General features: G+C 40.3%; 1 protein-coding gene across 1 annotated transcript in view; it reads right to left on the minus strand.

Annotated features, from left to right (window-relative positions):
* The window catches only part of ADAMTS12 (ADAM metallopeptidase with thrombospondin type 1 motif 12), a 259,452-nt gene that overhangs the window by 82,363 nt on the left and 156,941 nt on the right, over positions 1–20,148 (minus strand). Inside the window, exons 8-12 of the mRNA XM_084784120.1 lie at positions 11,273–11,416; positions 10,233–10,377; positions 9,239–9,331; positions 8,274–8,419; positions 4,104–4,273 (exon numbers count right to left, since the gene is read on the minus strand). Coding sequence (XP_084640246.1) covers positions 4,104–4,273; positions 8,274–8,419; positions 9,239–9,331; positions 10,233–10,377; positions 11,273–11,416 — 698 coding nt within the window. The remainder of the gene's footprint in view (positions 1–4,103; positions 4,274–8,273; positions 8,420–9,238; positions 9,332–10,232; positions 10,378–11,272; positions 11,417–20,148) is intronic.

Raw genomic sequence — 20,148 nt, forward strand, 5'->3', positions numbered from 1 at the left:
ATATATAAGCTATACACACACACACACACACACACACACACACACACACACACACATACACATATATAAAGTACTAGATCCTGAACTAATAACTTCTTCTACAGAGAACAGAAAAAACAGTTTTAGTTCATAAAAATCTAATATTACCATGAGAAAATGACTTAATCTTCCCAGGCCTCGGTTTCATCTTAAGCTCTCTGCTCTATGCTATATGCATACAATAAGTGTTGAACAAATTCTTATCATTATTTCCATATCCTCATCATTGGCTTATGGATTCCTGAAGTTCATTAAAAGTAGTCTTGACATTCTATGCTTTTCACTCCAATTTCTTCAAATTGCCAAGAGATTTGTAACCGCTGCTTTGTTCTCATTCCAAACAAAACCAACAAAACCCCCAAATCTCTCTTTAGAGCATTCACTATTAGCCAAGACTGCCTTGAGTTCTAACTTTGTTTTCATGGTTTCTAAATAACTGGTGGCTTGCCCAATTAGCACAAAGAGTACAGATCTTGCTCCAACCTCAGGGCCGCCATACTTTCTCTTATTGTAACTACGGACCTTCCTTGGATGATGTTCTGGTCCTGACTTAACTATAGAGTCCTCCTGTTTACAGTTCTAAGGCTGTGGCTTGGCAGTGTCCTCAAAAGCAGGTTATTTGTCTGTTGATCGACTACAGGTAGTCAGTGGAGGGTGGGAAGGAATACAAACTCAACAATATGCAGGAAGAAGTTGAGGCTTGGGATTCTCCTTCACACTGCACCAGAGTTTAAACCATTGTGACCCAAATTTTATTCCCAGCTCAAAGTTTTCAGGGGTTGATTTGCACAGGGTGCGCTGTTGGAAGGGTAGAGTGGTTGTAAGCGTTAAAGCATTGGCCTCTCCTGGAGAAGGATGACTAGTGAACATTATTACTGCAGAAAACTTCTAACTCATCCTTGCCAATTAAATGCCGTGGCATGACCAATATTGTTAGTGAAAATCTTCCGTATGGATTAACACAGGGTGGCATTTTAATCACGAGACATTATTAACTGAGGCAGCCACAAAAACAAATATTATCCTTGGTGAGAGATGTCAAGAGCATTCCTACCGTGATGCGATCCTTATCCAGAGACAAATGCACAGATTAATTAAGTTGCATTTCTATAATGGGAGACTTTGCACTTAACTGAGAGGAATATGTAAACTTTCATTACATGATCTACAGTTTATGAATCGAGAAAGTTGCAGAATTGACAAGGAAAATCTATTCTAGTGCAAACAAAAATGTGCTATTGGCAATAGTTACTTCTTGGGAGTAGTTTCCGTGTGATGATGTAACAGGAGTGTATGCTTCCTTCATTCAATTGGGAACATTTACAGTCTGTAAAACACATATATTCCTTTCCAAAATAATGTCCCAGCTCTGAAACCATAGAGCTTGAACAGTTTCCTTTATTTCATGAAATTCGTAGCACATCTCCATGATGAGAGGTCCTTATTTCAAAACTTCCTGTTATTCTGCTTTCCCAATAGGATTGATATATATTTTACTGTTACATCATGCAAAATACATGAAGTGTGCTGTGCATATGAAACACAAGAGTCTGTTGAGTATAAGAATGTAGTTTGTGAAACATCAAAAATATTCATACTTGTAGCAAAAATAATAAATAGTAGGTACCATAGAGACCAACTACTGGTTTTATTTACCTTTAAAATTAGGATATAATGTATTAGACAACATTATGGCATTTTTCAAACAAAATATGCCTTAGTAGATTTTCCCTTCCCATTGTCTTCACACCCTCGTTACCCCTGCTGTTTTCCCATTTTAACCTCCCCACTTTAGTCTCCTTTGCACTTTCACTAGACCAACTGCTTTTATCCTTTCAGAGTTTGTATGTACTTTAGACTAGAGAGATCCCTGGTTGAAGAAGGTAACCTCAACGGAAGGCTTAGGGCCCCTTAAACAATTTGTAATGCTGAGTCCAATGTTCTGTGCACCACAACACCGTCTTTTCTAGACTCTCTTCTCTGTGGTGCTTTGAGGGAGTCTGTAGCTATCATTATCTTGTGACATGGGGTTCCAAGTAAGGAGGCAAAGGGGACAACAGATGGTCCTCTTTGTCACGGATCATCATATGCAACAGATTCACTGACCGAAATGTCAACCTCACAGGTTCGAAAACCTCCAGCATTGGATGCTGTCATTGTCTTGCATTTATTCACCTGCCCCGCTGCATCCATTTGGTTGGGTCATGTGATGTTTCCCCTCTAGCTTTCAGGAGCATTTATAATTTGGCTAAGCGAAAGCACTGAAACCAGTTTATAGGTGAACTCCTGCCCTCATGCTGTCTGATTAGCCTTAGCAGCAAGCTTGGCTGGCTGAGTCAATTTACTGAGCCAAAGTTTGCACTTTCAATTCTGCAGAAATGACATTGCCCAATACATTTTGTCACTGACCCTAAGAGTGATCGTTAGATACAAGAAAAATAACTAAATAAACTTTGTTTTTCTAGATGATCTCACCCTCACACTGTGATTCATCTGCTCTCCCAAAAAAGCTCAAGTAGCTCTGAATGTTAATTATTGAATCAAAGGTTCCATTTTCGATCCTGCTAAAACAGGATGGCTCAGCATTTGGGAGTAATAATCTTAAGTAATCACTAGAAGTAGAAATATCAAACTTGAAATGAAGAATAAAATATTTAAGAGGAGGAAAAGTTTTGATGCATTTTATGTGGGCTGGGGGAGGCAGCAGACGAGTCAGTAGGTCACAAGAGCTGGGAGAAACCACTAGGCTAGAGGATTGATGCTTTGACCCCAGATAAAGAGTTAGTTCAGCCATCAGCATATTCAATTCCAGTGATAAATGCAAACCTATCACTCTGAAGCATATGAAAGCTTTGTCTATTCTAACGACTGTCATTTATTTATGAAAAGCCAAGACGAATCAACCCTTTTTATTCCAAGTCAAGTTACTTGAGCCACCAGCATTCGATATATACAAGTCCAGTTCTACAGTGAAGGAGTGCATGGGATACAAACTGAAGACCTATTACACCAGTTTTGATATGTTAGTCCTAAGAGCTGCTCATTTGGCCCATAAAATCATGCCCCCCCAAATAATTTCACTTCCATACAAGATATGTGGAACGTACACATGGATGGCACTGGCTAAATGTACCTTTGACATTGGCTATATAATCAAATGCCTCAGTTGCACTCCCATCCGGCAAGAACTGGGAGCAAGGGAAAATGATAGCTACCAAGATGCTTTGGAGACTCAAAGTCAGCAACTCTCTGCAGCGATTTTCTCTCCACATAGATACCCACAGCTTTGACTATAATTCTTCTAGCAGCCAGCCCTGAGTTTCTTGCATCTGTGACTCTTGAGTCTCAGCATATTGGAATTCTGAGAAGCTATCAATCATGCAAAAGTCAGATTAGCTATTCGTTTTACTCCCCAGCCTCAAATACCCTTAAGTTAGGGAACTCTTTCTTGTTCTGTTCCTTGTTCAAATAACAGCCCAGAGATGACAAAGGATCGCTGACTGCATTTTAGGAGGGACTGTGGGACTTTATCTGACAGTGTGGCCAAAGCTAAGTGTTCTCCAGTGCACTTATGCCTCCATCCCCCGACACGCATCTTTCAGGTCTTTGATTTTACATTTTTAACTTTGTTGTGCTATGCTGTACACATAAATTGTTGATCTCGGGCCCAGCATTGATTTCAGATGGAGGCATTTTTACGATCTTGTCTCTTTTGAACTGTTCTCCTCACTTTTAAAAACGCCTTCCTTTTCTTTCCTCCGCAGAAATAAACTCAACAGCTGCTTCCATGGAAGGCTCCTTGGGAGTTAAGCTCACCCAACCTGTTCTGAATACCTACACGTCCCACCTACTGCAAGCCATCCACCACATTTGAAGAGCGCCACTTCCATCTCCCACAGGGAAGGCTGGACACATCCAGCCTTCAACACTTAGTGGTCTGCTTGAGCCAGTCAGCGTTACCATCTTCTACAATTGAGAAGCCCTGAAGGTACAGTTCTCTCTGCTGACCTTTACAGGGCTTCTGAGAAACTCCAGGTCTGAGATTGACATTTAAGGTCCCTTACCTGGATTGAACACAGGGAACCAGTGATAAAATTCGTTTTTGTAGGGGACCGTGTCAAATTCACTGCACTGCATTTGCCGGAAAGTTGGAGTGTCTGTGCGGCAGGGGTGGACGTTGCATAAACGAAAGCGTTTTCTTTCTCCAGTACAGTATTTCCCTCCAAACTTTGGTCTGCAGATGAAACAGACAAACTGTTCTTTAAGTCTCCTGAGAGGCCAACAATTCCTTTTAAAAAATCCCTTGCCATCCTGGCCATGGCTCTTTCTTATCAAATCCTGCCTTTTTCTGACCTAGAGACACAGATAAGTATTTCCATTTTCATCCTCTTTGGGAGTGTATATGTTTCTCACCAGCTTTTCAGCCCTAAGCTTCCTATTTTTAATATATATATAAATTATATATTTATTATTATATTATTAATAATAATTAATATATATTAAATATATGTGCTTTAATTATATAGTTGCCTATTTTAAATGATTTGTATTATATATTTCCAACTGCAAAATCCCAAGGGAAAAATATATGAGAAAAATAGAAGCATTTTCCTTTCAATATCAATTTCTTCTCTGATCCCTTCTTAGCAATGAAAATGGTCAGAATTCAGAATTATTCCTACTTGGCCAATCTTGGACCTGGCTACCAGGTATTTTTGAGACAGGATGTAATTACGTACTCTTGGTAGGCCTAGAACTTGCTAGGTCAACCAGGTTGGCCTCAATCTTATAAGAAGTCTCTTTGCCTTTGCCTCCTGAGTATTAAAATAAAGACATTCACCACCATGCTCAGCCTATCCAGTTGTATTTTTATATGTGTTTTCTCTTCCTCAATTACACAGGTATTAAATCAGTCCAGCCGATCACTTCATTCCTGTGTTCCCTTTGTCCATTAAAAAATGCAACCCCTTGTGGTGCACAATGTATACTGTTAGATTATCTTAAGTATATTAGTTTCTTGTTTAAAGCTTTTTAGTGTCACCCAGTGGTTAAAAATCATGTCTCATTTCTTGAGAATAGCACTCCAGGCTTTCATGGTCCTGTCTTTCCTGACTTATCAATCTCTGCATATTCTCCTTTAAATACTCATTTCCTAGTGTTTCCTGTGCCCCTGCATGGGCTTCCTGCCTCTTAAATCGTCACATGTCTACCTACTCTTTGAGGACCAAATAAACGCTACCTCCATCATAAATCCTCTCTGGATGCCAAGCACAGGTGGTCTCTTTCTCCTTCTAAAAGACACTCCATGTGCTAACTGTGCTTACTGGCCTTCTTCTGAAGATAGTCCTTTCATGACCCAGTCCAAGTTCTAATTCCTCTATAGAGCCCTATAATACCATAAGCATAGCATGGATCAGCTCTCAGAGAAACAGAGGGCAGCTGATAGGTCCTATGAAGGCTCCTGTGTGACTTATCATGCCTTCTTACCACACCTTGCTGTATCCCTAGAGAAATACTATGACTATCACTGTAGTCTCACATCATGGGGCCAAAGACTGGAGCTTATATCAACTTGACTTTCTAGTAGTTAGATGAATATAAACAAGTTATCTTATTTTTCTTAGTCCCAGTTTTTTTTTCTAGTTTTTATTATTGTGGGCATACTAATCTTTATTTTATAACAATTTAAAGGTTCAATGAGATAATGCATATAAATATTTAGTAGAACAGTAGTTAGTGCATTATAAAAATTGAAGACAGGACAGACTCTTTCAGGTATTGTGAATACAAACCGACCAATATTGAAGTACACAATTTTCCTAATAGCATGCTGTGAGGAAGAAAGAATTAGTGCAAAGTCAATAGAAGTCCTGTACTGCCTCGAAATGTCACAATTTTGTTAAAATAGACAAACAAATTTGGGTTGTGAGCCTAGCGTAGGCTTCTCTTCAGCCCTTACTAAACCTACATGGAAGTGAGAAGTTTTAAGGTAACAACTAAGTATGTATGCCTGAGCAGAATAAGGATTAGGATAAGAGCGCTCAGTGGGAGTGAGGCTGGCCAGAAAGAATTCTTAGAAAGGGTAGATAGACCTAGAGAACAGTCTCAGAGGAAAAGATAGAGGTAGGATACATGAGCAGGACCGATGCACTCATATGCGGGAAGCAAGAACTGCATTTCCCAGCTGATAATGGCAAAGCCAAGTTTTGGACCATGTATTACAGCCTGCAGCCTGAGTTCTTTTCCATGTGCTGTCTCAGCTGATGTGCAGCCCTGAGAGACAATCCCACCAGTCTCGGTGTGTTCTTGTTCTCTTCGATGTTCATGAGACTTACTCTCCTCCCTTCCTCGTCTTTCTTAACGCAACTTGAGAAGTCACAGAGGCACACATAGCAGGCTCTTCATTACAGCAGGTACTAAGAATTGTCCTTAACTTCTAAGGTCATGTTGTTCTTCGTTCAATAACAGAGGCTCTGTGATTTGGCACCTGTCCACCTCATTTCCTCCAACAAATATTACCAAGAGTCTCTTATGACCCAAGATGTGCCAATATTTCACTATCCTTGTAGTCGGTCTCACTTGACCAATGTCAAAGATAAGGTCAGGAAATATGCCCAGGGAGGGATACATACCTTTTACACAATTGCATATTGATAATGATTGAAGAAAGCTACAGTCATCAGCATAAGTGGTTATAGCTGGCTCATGTACTGATCTGACTTTGTGCCTGGATTCACAGAGATCTTTATACAACTACTTCCCATTGATGGTGGTCTCAATAAAATCAAGAAAATGGGTTATGGAGTCAGGTGTCATCACTCACTCAGGGAGGCTGAGAAGTAGTAGCCATGGAGATGCACACTAGGGTGCCCTGTCCTCTAATGCTCAGCTAGGGAATCATTCTTCAGCTCCTCAGCTAGACCATTGCATCTCTGTAGGGACCACAGGCTATTGAAAATCTTACTGAGTTCAGGGAACAGTGGCTGGACACACACCACACGTCTCAGGGCAAATTGCCTATATTTCCTGATCTCAAAAGCACACTTCTGACCAGGCTGACAAGTATTTTCTTTATAGATAGAGTGCCGTATGAGACAGTCCTGCTTGACTTTTTTAAATAATAGAGTTTCATCAAGGGACAAAAATTTAAAACAATTACATCATTATTCCTCAAACAAATCCTTACATGTGTATGTGGCGACCTCATAAGTAGTGTTTATTTGTAATTTATAAGATAATAGATAATATATTAAGCTGTAATACCACAAATCTCAGAGAAAACACATTTTATGTATAAAAAATTGTATGCACATATAACACATGTATAGATAATTTGTATAAACTAATATGCTTATTAATGTAAGATTTGAAACTTAGATGTTGAGAGGCCTTGTAATCACTTTCATCACTTGCTTTTTAAAAATGTGTCTTTATTTTTCAATACAAAGGCATATCTAGGAAAAAGAGATTAGTCCAGTTTCTACTACTAGGAAGCATTAAGTGCATCCTCAAAAGATGAATACTTAGAAACTTATATATGCAGAAGTAAGGAAATCAAGATGCAATATATTTAAAAACATGTCAATTTAAGCTTAATTTACACACATATGTAACATTATAATTTTATTATATGAAAAAATAGACAATTGGATTAAAAGTAAAAAAATGAATTATGAAATCCTTTATATGTCATTATGGAATCCTAAGATTCATAAAAATATGTTGCTAGAATATTAATGATAACTAACTTCAAAAACATGCTTTGTCATCATTTTACTAGTTACATAAAGGGTGAATACTTTTATGTAAGTGCACATTCATTGTGATTGGAATCTTGCTATAATCATAGCAACTGAGTTTTATTAATCTGCTTCTTAGTGACAGGGTGCAGTTATCAGGAAGGAGTTAATTGCATAAGTTCCTTGAGAGTTTCACATAAATAGAATATTTAAAAGAAATTTGCTTCTACATTTAAAAGAAGTCGGCTTTGTTTCATGTAAATAATGGAATGAGCGTACTTATCTGTTAGTAAGGCTCCAGTGCCAAGTTAAAACGCATTGAAAGAGAAGTGCTTTTTATTTTTTTTTCACTCCATGTGAATCTTCTGGGTCTTTCTGTCTTTGGGAATGAATCAAATTTCCCTCAGAAACCTTAAAAAATGGTGTCATACCATTCGAGAACAGCGTGCCCGCAGTTACAGAAGAAAGGAAAGCAAATACTCGTGTCAGGCTTACTCGGGGTTGTTGCAGAGCCTTTCTGCACTCTGAGCTCCTGCCCCACAGGTTCTAGAGCAGTGTGACCAGGGTGACCAGCGTCCCCAGCCTCCGGGGATGCTCTCTGGTTTCTTCCCCACTGTGATACACTTTCCAGCCATGCACCACTGCAAAGAGACATGACAGGGAGGGCATGTGTCAGGAAAAGTCCATAGCAAGCTGGTCCAAAGACTCTCTAAGGCCTAACACAATTCATTCCAAACCAGAAGACTTTCTACAGTAACGTAACAGGGGCCACACAGAAGATGCTTAGGTTCTTCAAATAATTTGGGTTTTGAGAATCAGTTTTATCAGGTTCTATTAACTCAGGGACAGATGGTGCCAAACTGAAGCTATATGTAGATTCCCACTGAACTCCTAAGCCACAGAGTAGAATAACACAACCCACTTAGTGGGTCAGCATGCTACAAACACTTAGAACTATGGAACGTGAGTCGCCATGCCCTGGGGCAGTCTGGAGAGCAAACGTCTATGAACTGTGGCTTTTCTGCATAGGGAAGTGGGAAGAACTTTAAGATATTTACCCATGTCAGACAGTGAAAGGGAGGACTATAAAAAGACTCTATCTAGCGTTTTGGGGGCCACTTGCCTATGCTTTCTAATATGGAGGGAGAAATGTCAAAAATGAAAGTTGTTAGAAAGCTCAGAAAGAGACCAGAAACTCCATAGTAGTTCACCAGGGGAAGATGGGCTCGATGCTCTACAGATAAAGCGCAGAACTGGGCTCAGCCGCTTTCATGGACCAGTTGGTCCCAGCAAAGGTTGGACATGAGCAGCGGGGGTGGGATCATTTCCTGTGTCTGGTCTGACTGTGTGAGTGCCTTTGGGTGCTCCTCACACCTTCCAGGGCCTTCTTCCCACCTCCTTCCAGGCACTCCAGGCCAACTGCCCTCCCACCTCTCTTCCTCAGGCCAACAACACATCACCTTCTTCTCACCACAGCGTGTCCCATCCGCAGCAGCATCCAGCTTAGAGCGACAGAAGCCTTTCACTGAGCACCACAGTGTCTGGCAAACGTTCTGGAAAAGAAATAAGAGGCTGCACTCTGTTGTACTTTCAAATCCTGCATGAAGGTATATCTGAAAAGGACCTGGTAAATTTGAACATAAATAGATAACATGTGCCAGGAATTGACAAATAGGATTTTAAACATCAAATTAGAAAGTTTCTTCACAGCAAAAGAAACTATGAGCAAAGTAAAGAAGAAACATACAGAATGGGAGAGAAATTTCTGTTAGCTGTCTGTCTGCCTATCTATCTATCTATCTATCTATCTATCTATCTATCATATATAAAATACTGCAAAATGTAGAGTAGGTTGGGTCCAAATTATTAAAAAAGAACATGACACAAGGAGTTGGGATTATATCCAGTAGATAGCAGTGACTCTAAGAACAGAATAGAAGGACCATTAGATTTCTGCTTTTAAAATAACAGTAATAGCAATCTGAATAGTAGATAGACTGGGTGGTAGTTAGAATATTGAGAGGATGAGCAGAGTCAAGTCAGCAGTGGTCAGGAAGAAGGCAGGATGGAGATTCTAATTACTGAAGAGCACAATGCCAAGACTTGGTGTATCAATTAGGTACTGAAATTAAAGAAGAGATGGATGAATCTTAGTCCTACCCTGGGATGTAATGATACTATTTGACTAAATGGGAAATTTAGAAAAGGGGTAGTTTTAAAGATTAGGTTGACTACATGGAACTGCCTCCAAGTTGCATAGGATTTGTGGATCCACAGAACTCCAAGAAAGTTGGGTCAAAGATTTGCATAAATAGGAATATATTTAAAATTAAAGCTTTCATATCTGGGCCTGGACCTCCAGTTTCCAAGCATTCTTTGGTGCTTCCTCCAGCATTCTGCAGACCCTAAGCCTTGAACAGCCCCACCAGAGGCACAAAGAAATCCAGCACTTACTTCCACTTCCTGGCAGAATGTAGCATTTGGGCCATACTGGAGCTGGCACTGGTGATGAACATCATAAATCACTCCAGGGGCAATGACGTTGGACTTCAAGCCTTTCTTTCTGGGGATATCATCAAGACAGAATCCCCTGCCTCGGCTGCAACAAGTCAACAAAAAACCACAGCAGTTACTTATGATGCTCTCCATCATCCGGTAGACATTTTCATCATAATAATTTATTCTTTGTTCTTCTAGTCAGGCTTATTCTTATAAGCATGAGAACCCTATGGGCCTTGGAGAAGAAAGTTAATAAGAGGAAATGCAAATACTATGCAACATAAAATGTCTAGTTGTTATCTAGAAATACAATAGTAGGCATCCTAGTTATGTGTTTATTACTGGAATAAAGCAATAAAGCAACTTGGGAAGGAAAGCTCTTGTTGCTTCTTAACATCCAGATAACAGTCCATCATGAGTAAGGAAAGCCGAGGCAGAAGCTTGGAGGGAGGAACAGAAGAAGAAGAAGGGAGGAGAGGAGTGCTTGTTACTGGTCTGTGTCTTCTGGCTTGTTCAGTTTGCTTCCTTACACACCTGAAGACATCTATCAGTAATCGAGAAGATGCGTGACAGACTCCCCTAAAGGCAATCTGATGGAGGCATTTTCCCAATTGAGGTTTTTCTTCTCACAAGACTCTAGTTTGCATCAAGGTGACAAAAACAAAACAAAACACAAGACAGTGGGGAAACAGAGGGTCGTGATGTTATTCCTAACAGGTTCGACTGAACATTTCTGACACATGAGTCTCTACAATTAGTTATAAAAGGCTACATTGAGGCAGTATAAACAAAGGAGAAGCAGGCTGCTCACTTGCCTCTGGGTGCGGGGCACAGTCAGAAAGCAGAAGGGGCATCCACTCCTTTGATGCCACCGTGATACTGTGGGCTGGAAAATGAAACCAAGTCTTCCCCAGGGATTAACTCCTATCTGGAAAACTCACTGAAACTCTGCTTAGAGACCAAGTGACACTGTCACGAAGGGCACATGCACTTACTCCAAGAAGCGAGTGATGTACTCCTTGCTGCATTTTGACCACGTCAGTGGGGTGGGGTCATACTGAATTTGTTGGGACATAATGTACGGGTGCCTGCCCACTGGTTCACAGTCATTTTCTTTCCCATCATGCTGGATGCCGAAGCTGAGGCAAAACACAAGAAATCAGACAGGGCATTAAGCAGGAGAAATTCACAGGTTCACCAGAGTGATTAAAAACCACAGGAAGCCACTTTTGCTCTGAAGAAGCTGATTACAAAGTGAGACGTTGAAGTTGGAAAGACATAGCTAATTTTGGACTCAGAAGTTCGAGGATGGTGATAGACATGCCCTTAACCTCAGCTACAGAACCACAGGAGCCACGTGGAGAATCAAAAGTAAACTCGTGTTTGGCAGAAAGCTGAGAGCTCTCAGCGTGGCTTCCTATATTCTAAAGTCAGGAGGCCGAAGCATGGCCCAGTACACCCACGGTCTCAGCTGCAGCGACCCCAGTATCAACACATGCAGTTTCCCTTCTCACTGTCATTGGAGAGAAGCAGGAAAGCCATTGCAGGGAGATTTTGGGGGGCACAGGCATTGAAGAATGGATTTCTTTATTCCATCCTAACAGGTCTCTGTTGCTAACCCAGTGGGGGGACCTCACAGTTCAGTGGTTGAGATCAGACATTTTGAAGACAGACAGTCTGGATTGAATTTGAGCTCTGCAGTTTGATGACATTTGAGTAACTGAAGCATGCCTAGTGTTTTTCTCCTAGAAAACTGGTAGTCACCATAGTGCAAGGAGGAGATCTGAATGAAGGAAAATTTGAAAGCCACTTAGCATGGTCTGGTCTATAACAAGAGCATTCCAAGTGACAGAAATTTAATGTTTAAAATTAATTTTCCTGAGTCTGGGAAAATGGCTCAGTAAAACAAAGCCAGTAAGTGCAACCATGAAAACATGAGGCTTTATCTCCGAGAATCTATGAAAAAAAAAAAAAGCCAGCACATGTGATCCCCGTGCTGGGGAAGTACTCACTGGCCAACCAGCCTGGCCTGCTTGGTGAGCTTCAGACTACTGGGAGAGCCTGTCTCAAAAAATATAATGGAGCACAAATGAGGAAGATGCAGCCAACCCAAGGTTGACTTCTGGCCTCCATACACATGTGCATACATGTACACACACACACATACATGTGCATATACATGTATACATACAAATAATAATTTTCCAGTTTAATTTCCTCCTTTTGAAGAATAACTTCTATAGGTCAAAAGACATACATCTTGTTGGAGGCAAATGTGATACTCATTTGTTTGTCTGTGCCCTTGTCTCCCACTGACCATGAAGGCAGCTCTGAAGGACCATAATATTTAACTGTCTGCCATGCCAGAGTGTACCTAGGACATAAACTAACCCAGAGTTGTCTGTTAACAACTAATGTCCTCAGGATTATCCCAAGACACCTTCTCGGGTTCCTACAAAACTCAGTTTTCATGGAGGTCTGGGCATGAACTACTTAAAGATGTTGGCTTAGCCTTCCAGATCTGGATACAGGAACGTAGGACTTTTTACTCTTCTCACCTCTCTGACTGAGAAACTCACATTCTGTTTTGATGGAATCTGATCAGTATTAGCAACTCAGGCACAGAATAGACTTTGGGGGAATTTAGAGATTTTCTTGCATTTTGTGTATTAGCGACTTTTTCCAAACTAATCACATTCTGTGAATGTAAAACTCACAAAGGAACTACAGAGTAGGTCTGCAAAGCTAGCGCCACCGCCTTACAAAGAAAGTGATAGAGTAAAATCCTGCCAGACAAGCTTCCTTGGGCTGCGGCCCATCCATTCCACCCAGCTCCTGGAGTGCTTGCTGTACAAGGTCATTTGTTCAGTAGCTAGAAAACACCCTATACAGTGAGCAATTCTCAGAAGAAAGTCAAGGCTATTGGATCTGGACCCAGAAGGGCCTGCACAAACTGAAGCACCAAACAAGGACATAGCAGACAGAGAACCTAGATGCCCTGTTCAAATATAACCAATGGACAGCTTATTCTCCATGTGGGGAAGCTGGGCAGGTAGGGTGGTGGGAGAGCAGGAGACTGTCTCTGACACGAACTTTGGTACCTGTGATTTGATCTCTGCCCCTTGGCAGGATCCCTGTGGGAACACAGAAGAAGGGCAAGCAGGCTGTCCAGATGAGACCTGACAGACTGTGGTTAGATGGTGGAGGAAGAGGACCCAACCAGTCAGAGGTCTAGGGGAAGGGAACAGGACAGAAGGAGGAGGCAGGGTGAACAGAAAGATAATAGTGAGGAGATTACAATCAGCATTAATATGAATAAATTATAATAAAATAAAAAAGAATATCCATCCATGAATTTTGGAGGATGTATCTAAACACAGAAAGAGGAAAAAAGAAAGAAAGAAAGAAAGGAAGGAAGGAAGGAAGGAAGGAAGGAAGAAAAAACTCACAAAGAAGATGATTTTGGACAGGGTCTTATGTAGCTCAGGCCTGCCCCTAACTTGTTATGTAGCTGTGGATGACCATGATTTTGTGACCTGGGTACCTTTACCTACAGGAGTTCCTGGTGTGTGCCACCATACGTGGTTCACACAGTATCAGGGTCAAACTCTTGTCTTCATGATGCTAATTGAGCATTCTACCAACTGAGCAACCCCCTCACAGTCCAAAATGATGACCATTTTAGTAGAGGCTATTCTAATACACAAACCGTGTGCCTGACGTTTACTTCTTCATATTTTCTTAGCACCGAGGACTAAGTCTAGATTCTTGCCCTTGCTAGGAAAGCATGCGTCCACTGAACTGTATCTCAAGCCTTTCGTTTTTTGAAGCAGAATCTTGCTATCGCAGCCCAGTCTTACCAGCCTTCATGATCTACTTACTTCTACCAAGCTGAGAATATCAGAATGCACCACTATGGCCCTGGTTACCTGTCGTTCTACACTTTAAATATAGCAGTTCACCAAGCTCTCAATTTAGTTAGTGCATTATAGAATTTTCTCTTTATACCTAGTCTTGTTTTATGGGATAAAGAATCTGGCCTCTGTCTACTATCTCAAAGCCAGTGGAGCCAATAACAGTGAGGGGTGAGAACACGTGGGGCCAGAGTGCTGGAGGGTTTAATCTCCAAAAGCTATTTTCTAGCCTTTGGGGTAGGATCCAAACAGTAGTTTGGAGTAGACACTCTCTACTTCTGGTACAATCCCCAGGGTGGCTAGGCTAGCCTATTTTGGGGGGGGAAGGGGGGTGTCTCTCTTGTTTCAATTCCTTTAAAGTTGGTTGACTAAATTATAGGCTAGAGTGCAGCTTAAGTAAGTATCTGAGTCTCAATAGTGCTTTGTGGGGGCACATCTACTCTTTACCTCTTGCTGTTTATTCATTTTATGGTACAGTGGAACTCACAGAGAACAAGAGCCATGAAAGTGGGAATATAAGCTTTCCCAAGTCTTTCAGAAAATGCTAGGTTTGACATACAGTGGGGAAAGCTTTATAAATGACATGGACCACAACCTGGAAGCTGGAGTGATAATGTGGAGCCACACAGGTCTACTCAATTCAACCGTGGTGTTTTCATTACTTAAGGGGTAGTTATTTTTATGGGTATTCTAGTTTAAACACATATCCAAGTTTCAAATCGTACACCTACATATGAGAAAGAACATTCAGCATTTCTCTTTTTGTATCTGAGTTGCCTCTAATGATTATTACTAGCTCCATTTATTTATCTCTAAATTTTATCTTCTTTGTAGCTGAATGCTATTCTGTTGTGTATATGTATATTTTAATTATCCATCCATTAGTTTATTGACATTTAGGTTTCATATCCATAGAATTCAGGGAATTAGTAAGAAGTGATAGGAAATTTTAAGGGAAGGAATCGAATATAGGTGTAATAGAGGTAGAAAAAAGAATCATGGGACAGGAAAGGTGAAGTGGGAAGGGGGTAGGAAGGCAGGGTAGAGGAGGGAGTATGAGGAGGGATGGCTAACATTTAAAATCTTTAAAAGGACTGGAATGATGGCTCAGATGACCGGCTGCTCTTCCAAAGGTCCTGAGTTCAAGTCCCAGCAACCACATGGTGGCTCACAACCCTCTATAATGTGATCTGGTGCCCTATTCTGGCATGCAGGCGTACATACAGACAGTACACTGTGAACATAAATAAATAAATCTTTAAAAAAAAAACAACCTTTAAAATGCTATGTGGAAACATAGCTATAAGAGTTTCCTAAAATATTTACATATACATATATAAAAGGAAATTAAGTAGAGTTATTCTATAGTAGAGCCACAACGAATGCCTCTTCAAAGACTATAGATGATCAGACAAAAAGCCCAGTACCAGGTATGAGTTACTTCTTCACAGTCCCCACCAAGGAATAGGCTAGTACCACTGTTCTTGAATATCCTCCAGAACTGGATGGTAAGACCCTTCTGCTAAAGACACCACACATTAGAATCATAAGACATAAAGAAATCAAGCTGATCAAGGAATAGATGGTGTCAGAAGGTTCTATCTACACTACCAAGGAAATAAATTATTGAGCAATTTTATGTAGCTGTGAGTCCTGCAAACTACAATAACAATTGGTCTGGAAAAATATTTCCAGTGATACAATAGTAGTATTAATGCTGTAGGCATAACCAACACTTTCTTAGAGGAATTAAAACCCACTCTATAAGACAGAGCTTGTGCCTGGTACTGTTAACTGGTGGTTGGCTAGGGGCATAGACTCTAGGGAGAAATTGATACTATTATTTTGTTAAATGGACATGGTATTAGCTGCCTTCCTCCTAAGTTTTTTCTTTATATCCATAATTCATCTCTTAGCTCTCATTAAAGAAATTTCCTTCTGCAGTAGATGGAATGGTAATTAGTACAGAAATGCACAATGTGTCAATGTGCACATTATAAAAGGCTATGGAGTACTCTGCTAAAAATGGAACATATATGTTACATCTCCTCTCTCCAAAGTAAGGGACCATTACAGAAGAGGTAATGGAGAGATCAGAAGAACCGTGGCAGTGGATGTCTGCAGTGAAACATTATTTGTTGGACATAACAGGGCTAATTCACAATGAACTCTTAGCAACAGTGGCCTCATGCACAAGACCCGTGCAACACCAAGCATGAACTGGGGGATGGGGGTCATGAAGTCACGCATGTAACTGAGAAATGTAGTTACAAATCTACTGTTGGCAGTAGATGGTTACTGGGGAAGGGAGAGTCAGTACTCTTCAGGAAGATGGTCCCTGAGTTCATGCACGTTCAGGCCCCACTAAGTGGACTCAATGAGTTTAAACAGAAAGACAGAACATATAACATGGGAGGAATACGGGGGGAAGGGCCGGAAATAGGGGAAGAATTGGAGGGGAGAAAAAGGGGTGGGTTTAATGAAAATACTTTTTAGGGATGCAAATATAACATCTTAATAAAAAAATAATTGAACTGAAGTTTAAAATTACAAGCAAGATTAATACAGTTGTCCAGAATTGGGGGAGATGGAGCATGATAATAAAAGGGACACAATACTAGCCAAAAAAAAAAAAAAAAGTGAAGAAGAGGAGGGGGAAGGAGGAGGAGGAGTGGGGTCAGGGAGCAGAGATGATAGTTTTCAAAGAGGGTTTTAAATCTCCTTCTAGAATTATTTCCATTTTCTTTCGTAACTTGCCTAATAAGATACAGGCTCTGCCAGTCCATCCGACTATTTTGCTTTCTTACATTATGCATTGCACACAGCCATGAATGAAACCAAAATGTTTCTAAGAAGCAGTGAGGTGCTTTTGTTAATGAGGTATACTGAGATAGTTCTCCATATGTGTTTTATTTTAGGATAACTTTAGATTCTGGTTCTGCCATACAGCACACTGCACAGAGATGACCACGCACTTCGCTTGCTTTCTCTCATTGGTCATATCTTGCATGACAGTAATTACGTAACACCACAAGCAGACTACTGCTGCCAGGAGAGTCAAGGCAGTACGTTTTTATCACCACAGGATCCTCATGTGGTCATTTTAAAATCAGTGATATTTTTACCTTTGGAATTAGGATGCAATTGCATAAACTTCCTCTTTCTCTTTTCTCCCTCCGACTCATATACCCATTTTGTTCTCTCTCGGAACTCTTTTCCTTCAATTGCTGTTTGTATATTCTTAAGTATATAAATACAATCTGCTCACTTCATATAATGATGCTTTTATGTATATGATTCCAGGGCTGACCACTGGTATGGGATAACCAGGAACCTACATCTTTCCCTGCCTTCTTCCATTTTAATGCCGTCTTCCTTTCCTATAATGTTGTGTCTCTCCTTGTAGAGTTCTGTTTCTACAATACTGTCACATGCAGGAGCTTTTCCACTAAACAGAATCCTTTAGCGCTGTAATGAGGTTGTGGCAGGTACTACCAATCTACCCCTCCCAATGCAGCTTAGGCGTTCATTAGAGGTCCCAAGCTTCGCAGGTTCAAATGCCTCCAGATTCATTTCCAATTCGGATTTAAGTTTGTATAAACATTCATGCACATCTTTTTATTTGAGCAGATTTTTTCATTTTTACATTCATGCACATCTTTTTATTTGAGCAGATTTTTTCATTTTTACTTTCCAGATGAAAACCCATGAAAATAACTGCTAGGTCATATGGTAATTGGGGGCTTACTTTTTTAAAAGCCTGCCAAAATGTTCTACAGAATGATTGAATTATTTAATATTTCCACTAGCAGCAAATAAGACCTTTTCTGCTTCCTCACTAGCATTAGTTGCCATTATTCATATTTATTGTCACTAATATTTATTAGACATTTTACAGGTGTGTAGTAATCCACTGCTATGGCTTTACTTTGCATGTCCCTGTAACTAATGATACTAAACACATGGTTTTTATGTTTATTTGACATCTGTGCATTCTTTCAATGAAATGTCCATTCATGTGTTTTGCTATTTTCCTTTCTTTCTTTTATACATAATATATGTGATTTATTTGAGTCATTATAGCTATCAAATTGTCTCGACAGGCTGTTTTGACTCAGTTAATGAACTTAGGGCAGAGAGACTATTTGTTACTCCTTTTTTATTGTTGTTTTTTTCTTAGATTTCCTGGGAGTTTTCCCAAGATCACATGAGAATGTCCCTCCTTTTCCTACTGTTCTGGGAGTAAGATGGAATACAGGGCCTTGGGGCCAATCTTTGACAAACGATTTAACAATATTTTATGTAAAATGACTCAAGCTTTTCCTTCTTGTGTGGAATTACTGAAACAAAATTTTTGAAAGTTTTCCTTCATGAAATTAGGGTCTAGAAAAAGGTAAGGTGATTGACCTGCTATCACCTCCTCCCCTTGACTATTTTTCCTTGTTAGCATTTACTTTCCAAATGCTCTCAAATCCTCATCTTCAGTCAGCTTCTCCATAAGCTAAAATACTACCTAGTTTACCCTGAAGTGTTCATTTATTTCAGAACATAGTTTTTACTTACAAAGATTCATACTTAGAACTAGATCCTCACTTCCCCTGTATAATATGAAACAAAGTGCCATCAACAACACAAACACTGAATACTGTACCCATAAAATGGCTTTATCTCAAAATGCACTGACAGGTCTGGGCTAGCATTTGTTTTAACTCTAGTTAGTACAATAAAAAACTAATGCAGACAGTGACCAGTTCAGCTTGCTAAGCATTCCTCCACTTCTGATGAGTACTAAACATATAAACCTTCCTCACGAAGGTGATGGACGTATGTCCAGACAGTCATACCAACAGATAGAGATATACCCAGATAGTGGTGCCAGTTATTGCCTCAGAACTGGGGCAAAATTGCTGCTGGAAGACTGACTTGGGTTTCTCTTCACATGCCAGGCTGAACTTGGGAATGCAAAGGATCCATTCTCTAAACATAAATAACACTTGCACACGCCTGTTATCAAGCTGCCTCTTGGCTTTTCTTCACATTGGGAATATGGCTGCTAAGAAGGCTTTACGCAATTGGCTCTTCTATATTCACTCGCCAGAAGTGCTATTGGCACCAGCAGTTCCATGGGAGAATTGGTGAGCCTCATCTCCCTATATAGCAAGATTGAGGTGTCCTGTATTCGTGGACATGAGAATAACTTTCATTTTTCCAAGACTGACAATTGGGGCTTGGCTTTCCAAGATTAGCATTGTGTTGTAGCTCCTCCAGATCTCCTATCATCAGTTAATTACAAGAAGTCATCTATGTTCTCTGTCACTGGATTTTTGACAACCAAAGATATTAAAAGATATCACATTTGTCACTGGGACTGTGGTGGGATCACTCAGTAAATCATCACACCTAAGAATTTGCCTGGCAGCCTACTGACTTACCGGTCAGAGTCAAGTACAACAAGATGAAGGAAACTGCTGATTGATGGAAGGTCAGAGCAAACGTTCATTTTCTCCAGTCGTGGCGCAATGCTCTGGCCTTGTCATGTATGGAAAATCAATTCGCGAACTTACGTGCTTTAAAGGCTAATGGTGAATGAGCGCAGACTTACGGAGATCTAATTTGACACAATATAGTCTCTAAGATGCTTTGCAATACTGACTCTTTTCTAGTGGTACATTGAGTATACCCAGCATTTGCCCTTCTTTATAGAGAGGAGATCCTTGCAGGAATGATGGGGTCAGGTTGCCATGAATCAGTAGGGGTGATTTAACAGTTTATGGGACTCCTCACTGAATTTCACATTAGACAAAGTTCTTTCAAGTTGTAGTTAGGATACACACTGCCAAACAAAGCCACAATAAGCTAAAATCTTTCCTCCTGAGAGACTTTGATGTTGGGCAAACCTAGAATCTTTATCAAACCTTCACTCAAACATTCTGAAACCTGACATCATGTGATATATC

The sequence above is a fragment of the Acomys minous genome, assembly GCF_964271855.1.
Source record: "Acomys minous genome assembly, chromosome: 5".
NCBI classification, from domain to species: domain Eukaryota; kingdom Metazoa; phylum Chordata; class Mammalia; order Rodentia; family Muridae; genus Acomys; species Acomys minous.